This window comes from Mus pahari, chromosome 12, assembly GCF_900095145.1.
Source record: "Mus pahari chromosome 12, PAHARI_EIJ_v1.1, whole genome shotgun sequence".
NCBI lineage: Eukaryota > Metazoa > Chordata > Mammalia > Rodentia > Muridae > Mus > Mus pahari.
In genome coordinates, this window is record NC_034601.1 from 20,738,556 (window position 1) to 20,749,498 (window position 10,943).

Sequence of the window (10,943 nt, forward strand, 5' to 3'; positions counted from 1 at the left end):
GTGTGTGAGAGAGAGAGGGGGGGGGATGGAGGGAGGGAGGGAGAGGGAGGAAGGGAGAAGGAGACAAAGAGAAAGGAAGCTGATATGGAAAACATCTTGGAAAGTTCCTTCTAACTTGTGAAGTCTAGGATCCTAAAATTGAACATCACGAACTTTCCACCAAACTCTCTCCCAGAGAGACTTGCTCTCTCATGAAGCTGTTGCTCTATTTTGGCCTCTTTCTGAAAGATATTGATGTTTATGGGGAGCAAAGACCACATAGCCTTCCTTGCTTTCAGAACTATGGAAATGGAGGCCAAATGCAGAGGAGAGAACACAGATATAAAAACAAAGTCACAAGGAGAATCTTTCACTTCTTCAAGGTTTCTATGTGAGTGTTTGTGCTGGTATGGAAAGATCAAATGGTGGCCAAGCAGGTTCAGAGGTCATCTGATTTGATTCTGGAACATGGGGTCTGTGTCCCTCACTGGCTACAACTGCATGAACAGGGTCTGAAGTGGTGGCACTGAAGACAGGGCATGTAGGATGTGTTAGGTGAACATTTCTTAGCGAATTGAAGAGATTCCCTTACCCCATTAGAAAAGCTAGTTCAGGAACTGCATTCATTTCATCTGAAGAAATCAGAATTGAAGACTGGCTTAAGCTTTCAACTCAGAGTTCTGTTCAAAGAACTTAAGTTCAGGGAATCATGGACACTCAGCCAGCGGTTCTCAACTTGTGGGTTCTGACCCTTTTACAGCGGTCCTGTATCAGATATCCCGAGTATCAGATATTTACACTACAACTCATAACAGTAAAAGAAAATTACAATTATGAAGTTGCAACAACAACAAAAAAATAACTTTATGGTTGGGGGGTGGGTCACCACAACATGAAGAACTGTATTAAAAGGTCACAGCATGGGGAAGGTTGAGAACCACTGGACTAGACCAGGACTTGGAAAGCAGCCAGAGCACATCGGAAGTATTCTAGGGGCAGGGTCATGTGGAAGAAAGGGATCGATGGCTCTGACAAGCAGAAAGCCTCTGAGACTTACTGTGTGCTTAAGCTTCCTTCCTCCTGTTTGTTTTGATTTGCTAGCAGTTCTTGACTTGATGACCTCATTAAGTCTGTTCTTTATTTCCTATAATTACACTTAGGTCTCTCGAATTTGTTCAAAACACATTGCTGTCTAGATTAGGTAAAATAAAAAATATAAGATATGTATCGAATTTTGACTATGTATTAATTGAATAATGTCATACAGCATGCAAATCTTTTTCTCATGCATTCTTTTTTTTTAAAAAAAAAGATTTAATTATTTATGTATGTATATATCTGTGTGCATGTAAATATATGTGTGGAGTAGGGAAAAGGGTGATGGAGAAGGGTGTCAGAGTCCTTGATACTGCAGTTCCAGCTGCTTAGGAGCTACCTGATATGTGTGTCATGATCAGGCACCTATATCTCTCCTAGTTCCTGACATAACTAAATGTCACAGACACTAAAAGACTAAAGAATGGTAGTGGAGGTCATATAAATTTTACTGTATGTACAAACATATTCAGAAGGTTCAGAAGGAGAAATAAATCAGCTTCCAACTCACAAAAAACCTTCAGAAAGGGAAAACCTGACCTGTCCATAACCCTACTGTATTAAGAGTCAAATCCTGACTGGCAGAGACCATTGATGTCTTCTTGTGCTTCATTCTCTATTTTATTAACTTGCATTTTTCTTTTATAAGTTACTGTTGCATTAAATATTTCTGGGCATAAATGTGTGTATAGTCACCATAATTGTCCCAAAGAGAAGGAGACCACAGACACTTTCCCTCAACATAATATTTTTATTAACTATTTGGTAAACTCATACAATGCACCCCCATCACAGTCCTTTCACACTCCTCCCAGATCTGGGGTCTGGCAAGTCTCACTTTAAATGTTACCATTGGAGGGGATACTTAATTGTATATTTTCTTCCCAGTTTCATAACAGATTCTAGTGTTCTGGGAAAGGTCATGACCATGGTCAAAATGGTAAGATATTTAACTTATTATCCTTTTTGAGTTTTAGGCTTGACTTATATTTAAGGCTTCCTTGAATAAAAGACAAAGTGGACTTATTAGGGGAGCTATCTTGATAGATATTATTCATCCCTTTTGGATAAACAACATTGTACTTGGTACCTACATTGACATATGAAGCAGTAAATAATTCTATTGCACAAGTTGTTTTAATTGGATCGAGCCAGAATGCTCCATAAACCAGCAAGCATGTATTCATAAAGCTTGAGATTTATTACCTGGGCAGAAAAAAATGAGAAAAACCCAGGGTTTAACCAGAGTCAATACAGAATCTGAGAAGGTAGACTTCCCTCCCTCCCTCCCTCCCTCCCTCCCTTCCTCCCTCCCTCCCTCCCATGCTCCCTCCCTTCCTTCCTCCCTCCCTCCCTCCCATGCTCCCTCCCTTCCTTCCTCCCTCCCTCCCTTCCTTTCTTCCTTCTTTTCTTTCTTTTCTCTTTCTTCTTTTTTCCTCTTACACTTTTTTTTAGACAAAAGACTAAGTAAAAAAAAAAATGTTGAGTTTCAGCTTTCAAATACAATCACCAAATACCTGAGAGCTGGGCAGTGAGTTGTGCCAGGTTCCTTTCTTCCTCCCCTTTTGTAAGACACAGCTTGAGATCAGTCATTGAGAGGGTGAGTCTGTGTGAGTATGTGCAGGAGGAGACTGTTTGCACTCACCTCTGTGTGGATAAACATTCAGCAAACACTTGATATTCCCGAAGGAATTCTTCCTTAATACAGGAAGTGACGGCTTTGTGAAGCCACCACAATTAAGCTCTGGTTTTTCAATCTCAAAATCCCAGGATTGAATTTCTAGAAGAAATGAGTGGAGCGGGATCCTTGGTGGGGCAGCTGAGAATTATAGCCACTGTGCTTCTAAAGCTTGGTGCATGCAGGGCACCTGAGCTTGGCTTAATGAACCTCCTGGCACCTCTCTGCATCTTGAGCAAGCTGAAACCACAAACCCTAAATTCTGATGGGCACATCAAGAAGAAGAGGCTATAGACATGAGAGTTCTTTTTAGTGTACCCGCACTTCCTCTGCCATGACTTATTGCCTCCTGTTACTGTTTGAATTTCCCCTGCTTTGCATTTGGATTCAACAGATGACTAGGTTATATCAGAAAATGACTTTCTTCTACACCTCAGGAGTCAGGACGAGGTTAGGGACAGAAGCAGGCAGAAGCTATTGGTGTGACCTTTGCTGCAACTTTATCAGGTAGACTTTGTGCAGGAAACAGAGGACCAGGAAAGGGAGGAGTCACTGATTTAGGAAAGTGAAGATTTTTGAATTGTCCTCTTCTCTCTCAAATCATAGAAGGTCATAGATTTCCTACCATTCATTCGGCAGATCTTGTGTTCTTTCTCATCAGTTCTTTCTTCTGCTTACTACTCTGTTTAAATGATTGGTTCTGGGGACTGAGGAGATGTCTCTGAGGTTAAGAGCACTAGCTACTCTTTCAGAGGACCGGGGTTGAGGTTCAATTCTCAGCACTCACATTGTAGTTCACAACTGACTGGAACTCCAGTTCCAGAGGAACCAACACCCTCACACATACATACATACAAACAAAACACCAATGCACATAAAATTTTAACGTAATGTTTAAAAAAATGATAGCTTCTCCTCATGTCATCTCCTCTTTGTATCCGTGTCCCGGGTCCCATTGTTTAACACTCCCTCCTTACTTCCTCTCGTCAGAGCATCAGCATGAGGCCAGCATCTCTATTTCCAGCTATGGCTAATGACCCCAGACTGAGGTTCAAGTTTCCATGTGGATTCTCGACAGTCTTTTGTACCTACCCAGCTTGAGAGCAAATCTGGCCTTTTAATCTCTGACATTTCTTAGTAGTTTTGGTTTGAGGTAAATCACTTACCTCAGGAGAACTAGGCTAAGTGGAGGGTCACAGTCCATTACCATGTTCCTCTTGCTGATTTATCTAAGAGATATCTTTAATCTAATAAAAGTCTCCTCCCTTTAGGAGACCAGGAGAAGGCCTAAGGATTTTCTGGGGGAGAACTGAGGGGTGGTCTCTACTGTCTCGTTGGAACCCGTGGTCCACTGAAGTTCCCTATGCCACCTTCACAGAGCATCCAATGAAACAGACCAGTGAGAAGTTCCTTGAGATCTGCAAGGTAGGTGGGGCCTTGACACATGCTAGCTCTGTTGGCAAAGTTGTGTGCTTCTAGAACATACTATGTCTTAAACCTGTCCAGATGCAACCTGAAGGTCAGATAAAAGCTTAATGTCTCTTTAGACATGTAAAGAGTAGAGCTGTTCCATAGAAACCATTTATGTATTATAGTTACGTGACCATAATGTGCCCCTTCCCTCTTGGTGTCTTCTTTTAATAGAATATTATTAAAAATTATAGTACTTATGTTTGGCTTGACTGTATTTATTGAAAGAGGGTGAAAGTGATTTTTCCTATACAGGTACACTGTAATTGGCATATTCTGGGAAGAAATATGGAGTAGTGTGAAGTATGTTGTCATACTGGCTCTGTGGTCATACCACAGGAGGTCATTGCTTTCCATGGGATGTCTGTGGTGGTCTCATGTCTAGAGTGACTGTGGTAGACTGCACTTTCCTGCTGATCTCACTGTACTGTTACCCACTCAAATGAATAGCATGCTTCAGTGCTCCACAGAACTCAGAGCAGCTGTGCTTCTTGCTATGTCTTTAACTGCCATTTTCTCAGATTTTGAGGTCTTCGGTGTCAGGGACAGTCCCTCGGACTATTCTCTCATTGTTTCCAGATGAGTTAAGTTTGGGGACACTCTATCCAGTTAAAAAGTAAAACAGCTGGCGTTAAAGGTTCAGTGAAAAATCAAGCTATTTTCACGAGACCAAATACACATCTGAGTGTGTACATATAGATGGATAATTTGTCATTTTTTTCTGTCCTTTTTTAATGTTTACCTTTACATCTGCCATTTAGTTTAAAATATTATAACTTCTTCAGTATGAATTCAAAATTTGGTTGTTGGTTAAGTCTCGTCGATGGCACATTAGAATTCTGGCATTAATTTACACATTTATTCAAGTCAGTTAGTGCTATGTAAATAAATAAATTGGTAAGTACCTTACTGTAAGAGCCTTTGAGGCACAACATCTGTGATTAGAAGCTAGATGGGATCTTGGTTCCCAGTAATGCAGAGAGAAATTGGCTTCAGTGCTTTCTGTTCCCAGGGAAAACTAGCAGTCCTCTTTGGGACTCATGCAGGCGTCCTCAGAGGTTCATGGTTTCAGGGCTGACCCTGGCTCCAACTGCTGCCCATACTGAATTAGTTCAGGGATCGTGTTGCTGCATTTCATGCGATACCAGTTTCGAAATCCCACAGGCAAAGCATCAATATCAGCTCCTGGGGTTGACTCTTTACTACTTACAGCTGAGAAAACAAAACAAAGTGGAAACCAAGGCCAGAACCATGCTGCTTCCACTCCCCCTCACCCCCTAAATACCCGCCTCGTGCTTCCTCTAGGAGCAGACTTGCTGAAGGAGTCAAGAGACGAGGGAGAGTTTCGGACGAAAGTGTCCAACTTCAGGGTACCAGATCACTCTTTGTTCAGAAAGTTCTTTTGAGAAACACATGCTCCCATCATATCCTTGTCCTCTCCAGTTCACACCCTGCCCCAAATCCTGGTTTTCGATGTTATTATGAGTCGCTATGGAAGAGACATTTATTAAGATGCTTGTTAAACCAGACTAAAATGCATAATGATGAATTTTCTGAAGGGACTGTCCTTTTATTTTTAAAGAAAAATTTTATGTAATCATTAAAAATGATATGTATTTTTGAATTAATAGCTGAATTTTCTTACTAGCCAATATAAATACCAAGTGATTTAGTTTTTAAGTGTGTCACTCCCTGGGACAAGTCTTCTCTTATTCCTTGGACTTGATGCAGTAGGTACTTAATTCTGAATGTCCTTTCCTGGAAGAAGTTTAAAATGAATGATTAAGGAGTATGTTCTATGAGCTACAGAGAAATGAGATGCCCTGGCGATACTTTGTTTTAGCCTGCTACATACAGATGAAATCAAATAAATTTTCAAAGAACATGAAAGGTAAAATATAAAAGGGAGTTTGAATCATTGCCTAAGAATTTAGTTGGAGGATTAGAACCTTGTGTAAGTACGTGTGTGTGTGTGTGTGTGTGTGTGTGTGTGTGTGTGTGTGTATGTGTGTACACTTATGTATGTGTGAGCATGTGCATGTTTGTGTGTGTGCATGTGTGTATATGGAACATATGCATGGCTATATGAACATTATTAATATTAGTTGTTTGGTTGGTTTTTAGTCAATCATGTTACCGTATGGTTCTTTTAAATGTGTTCCCTTTTCTTTATGTGACTATATAAAAGATAGGCAAAATTCTTTACAGAGCAGCATAGGTGGTTTCTTCAAGGGATGAGAGTGGACAATGAACAAGGGGGACATTATGTAGGGTACAGTCTGGAGGAACAAGTTTAGAGCGTGGTCAAGGAGATCATTGCAAGATCATTTCTTTTTAAACTATTAGTCCATCCATATTCAGGGTCTTTGGGTTTTTTTCCTGGCATCAGCCTGGGACTTTTATTTGCTAAAGCCAATTCTTACTCAAAGATCCTTCCAAAGAAAGCCCTCTGGGAAAGCACGTGATCTCCATATGCGAAGTGAAATGTTAAGTCTTTGATCTAAGGTCATGAGTCTCAGTTTATTTGTTGTTGGTGGTCTGTATGTCATAACATTGTATGCAATCACAGCTTTTTCCAGGGTTGAATTTGAGTAAGGCTTTGCTAAACAAATGGAGGAGAGGAGATTTGAAGACGGTTTCTTGAATCTCGAGTAGTGCTTATGTGAACATTTTCATGTAGCATGGGATTTTTAAGGGATTAAGATTTTTTTTTCAATTCCTCTTATTAATAAAATAGGAAGAAGAGAAAAATGGGAGAAATGTTAAGTCAAACTCAGGAAGCAATTCACCTCAACTTCACAAATGCTGTGTCACACACAGGGATGAGAAACTGTGAAGTTGAGTTACACGTGATCAAAATGTTCAAATAACTTGCAAGCTAATGAAACAACCTATTATTAAAGGTGTATTCAAACTCAACCTTTCTCAGAGCACTTCACTTAGAATCTCTTTGTTCACTGAACATTTTCTGGCATTTGCAGAATACAGGTAGAATTGTTGCTAAGGATACAGATATAAATGAGGTAATATTCGAACCATATGAATGTATTTAACAGAAGAGGCAGGTAAATAGGCAGAGATTTAAATGTGGAAATCAGTGGACTGAAACAGAAGTTTGATTCCAGTGAAAAAGACTGGAGGTAGATAAATGTTTGTATAACATCCCCAGAGAAAGAGAAGTTCAGATGGTGTATAATCTGATAGATTCCTCTGATAGGGATATATAATGACTTACATAATAGAAATAAGAGCCTGGTGAAGTTCGGAGTAATAGTATAGAGTTAGAAAAACTTGAATTAATCAGCAGGGAGTTAATAAAAAGCATGTGACTGATATGATATAGAAAGTGGTAGAGAGGTTATGATGAGGTGGTTACTGGGTTGTTAGCAGGTGGCAACACTAACTTTGAGTGGCGATAATACTGAGTGGGAGGGGCTAGTTTAGCTTATGAGCTGTTATGCTCAAAGTATAGAATAGTAAGGCAGGGAGAAGTTTAGGTATGAACTGCTATAGAGAATGTTAAACTGGAGAGAGATAATCTAGCTCAGATGGAATGACATCAGGGTTGAGTTACTGAGTAGTTGCTTAGGAAGGTCATTGACTGGGAAGTATTAGTATACATAGGTGGTCAAATTCAAGTTTATACATATCACTAAACATTGCCATCTAATCTTGTTTCTAAAATGAGATGTAACTTCCTGTTACCATCACAGCAAATATAGGGTACTTCCACATCTAGCAAACGCTTGGCTTGAAAGGTTTCTTTCCAAAAAGTTCTTCTTACCTTCCCACCTTAAAATCTTTTGAAATCTGCCCATGTGCCATGCTCTGTACTCTACTGCTTATAATACACAACTATGGAAATGTAAAATACTAGATTACTTTGCACTTAAGATACTTGCACAGTACACAGAAAGACTCTCACATGTTATTATATCAGTTTATCTTTGTTGTTTGTGGTATGCATTGTCATGTAAATCAACTAATAAAATGCTATAAAATCGGTGTCCACATCTTCATTTTAAAAATCAAGGCATTTAAGCACAGGGGTTAAGTGAGAGAACTAAGGCCATACATTAAGAGAGATACATCTATACCTACCACAATGGTTGCCAATATTCACGGATCTTGGTATAAACCTACAGTACTTCTTTGTGTGTATGCATGAGATGCTGTGTGTGTGAAAGAGACAGACAGAGACAGAGATAAAGAGAGACACACAGAGAGACACGGAGAGATGCAGAGACAGAGAGGGAGGGAGGGAGGGAGGGAAGGAGGGAAGGAGGGAGGGAGGGAGGAAGACAGAGAAGCAGAGACAGAGGGAGTGAGAGAGAAGAGAGTAAGAGAGAGAGAGACAGGGAGAGAGAGAGAGAGACAGAGACAGACAGACAGACAGACAAGACAGACAGACAGAGAGGTGATGAAGGGGTTTAACCAAGCAGGGAAACTGAAATCAATGAAGGGAGAATTTGTGTGCACCAACATGCTGACATGCTGACATGCCATTATAGACATATATTTCCATCTTGCCCCTAGGGCTCAATCTGTTTGACCCACTTTGTGTTTAGAAGGCATTGCTTTTCTTTTCTTCTTTAACCCTTGCTTTGCTGAGTTGCCCAACTTTGTGACATACACCATTGGAGAAGAACTAGTGACCCAGACTGAAGCTTATATACACCTTGAATGAATCGCAGATCCTCTACAGATATTCATACAATATTGAACAGTCAATTTTTCTCTCTTTTTTAAAAATTATCTGTTATTTAATTTATTACTTTTCAAGTATTATTCCCCTTCCTGTTTTCCCCATCCACAATGTCTTTTCTCTTTCTTGGACTGTTCACCCATCTTTTCCAGGGAATATTGAAATAGAGTTCATCTTTTTGTAATCACATTTAACTTTAGCCACTTGTTTTCCTTTCACATGAATTCAGCAAATTGTTATTGGCTATCTTCCTGATGTTGAGCCCAACAAAATGACAGCATGCTAGGAACCTGGAATCCTAAGGAATATTCAATTTAGTTCACCCTGGAGACACTTGTGGCGTGAAGTGGAGTGGCTTTCAAAAAAGGTTATTCACAAATTTTATGTAATGTTTGCTCATAAGACTGTTAATAGAGGGTATTGCAGGGTGTTATGGGATCTCAGAAGAGGGGACAGTTATGTCTGAAAATTGGCAAAAATGATAACATTTTATGTAAAATTCAAGGTAAGAGTGATTTAAGCACCACATTAGGTGAGTTAAGACATTTTAAATAAAGGAACCATGACCAAAAGCTGTAAATTACAAAGTCATGTGAAATGTTCTTGGATGATGACTAACCCATTTTATCAGAAATTTAAAGTGTGTGTGTGTGTGTGTGTGTGTGTATGTGTGTATATGTGTGTGTGTGTGTGTGTGTGTGTGCGTGTTCTTCAGAGCATAGAGTTGAGAAGGTTAGGATGAGAATGTAGGTCAGAATGAGTGGAAACATGTAGAAAAGAAACTTGTGCCATCCTCTTAGTTCTTGCTCTACACTGAGTTACCCAGAGTTACAGGGTCCATGCAAAGCAACTGACAATTCCAGGTAAAATGTGCATACACACCATGCATTTTGGTCAGCACTGGAACTTGCCAAGTGGGTTCACATCTTCAGGACTGGACAATTTGCTTTCCATCCTGGAGTACCTCCTTCTCTACAGAGGAAGGTTGAAAACCTGTAGCCTGAAGGCTTGGAAAACCTGCTGAACTCAGGAATGTGGGCCTGCAGGCATGAAACCTGGTCTCCCTGCCCAGTATAAACAGGAAGTAAGTGATGGCTGTAATAAAGAAAACTGAGATGCTAGGCGGGAGCTGCTGGCAGACACCACCTGAAGCAACCAGGGGCCCAGGCACTCAGCTGGTAAATAATTGCTGTAAAGTCAAGAATACTGTACCTCCTCCTGCACAAACGCTGGTGTGCTTCACCCCAACCCTCACACAGCCCCTGTGTAACTGGAGTTGTTAAAACTTGACCCTCTGTTTTTGAGACAGAAATAAAAGCGGGAGACAGAGGTGGGTGTATAAAAGCTTTTAGACAAAAGTATGTGGCTGGTGGCATTCATATCAGATGACACAGCGTTCCTGTCACAGAGATTGAGCTCAGGTGCTTGAAATGCTCAAGAGCCAGCTTGGGGACGTGGCCTTTTGTCTGCAGTCCTTTAAGGAGCAGCTTGTCTCTGTAAGCATGCCTCCCTCCTTTGAGAGTGTTCCAGACGTGGCTGGGAATGAAGTGTATCTAATGAAATGCAGTGTGTTGAGTATGAAATAGTGTCAATATTTTCTTTCCAGCACTTAGATTCTGAGACCACAGGGGATACACAAGAAACGAGCCTTAATGTGAGAGCCGATCTCTAAGAAGGCACTACGATCAGACAGGTGGTCTTGGCAGATGAAAATGTTGAGATGAATTGTTGTACCTTTTAGGAGACTGTGAATTTTAGATGGTGATGATGGTAGTGGTGATAAAAGAGATATGTATTGGTTGTAAGAAACAAACTTCTTAATGTTTTTTTGCAATGATTCTGAATCCCAGCCTTATCCCATTGCACTCTCCTGCCCCTACTACTACTTGTGAGCACATAGGTTCTCTCTCTCTCTCTCTCTCTCTCTCTCTCTCTCTCTCTCTCTCTCTCTCTCTCTCCTTGGCAGCTGTTGTGTGTGTGTAGCTACTTCCCAGATGGACTCCCTCTCCTAGTGGT

At 40.5% G+C, this 10,943-nt stretch overlaps 1 protein-coding gene across 1 annotated transcript in view; it reads left to right on the top strand.

The window, feature by feature from the left end:
- Tprg1 (tumor protein p63 regulated 1) overlaps positions 1-10,943 on the top strand; it is a 132,106-nt gene that overhangs the window by 118,340 nt on the left and 2,823 nt on the right. Inside the window, exon 5 of the mRNA XM_021210079.1 lies at positions 4,024-4,177. Within this exon, the coding sequence (XP_021065738.1) occupies positions 4,024-4,177 (154 nt within the window). The remainder of the gene's footprint in view (positions 1-4,023; positions 4,178-10,943) is intronic.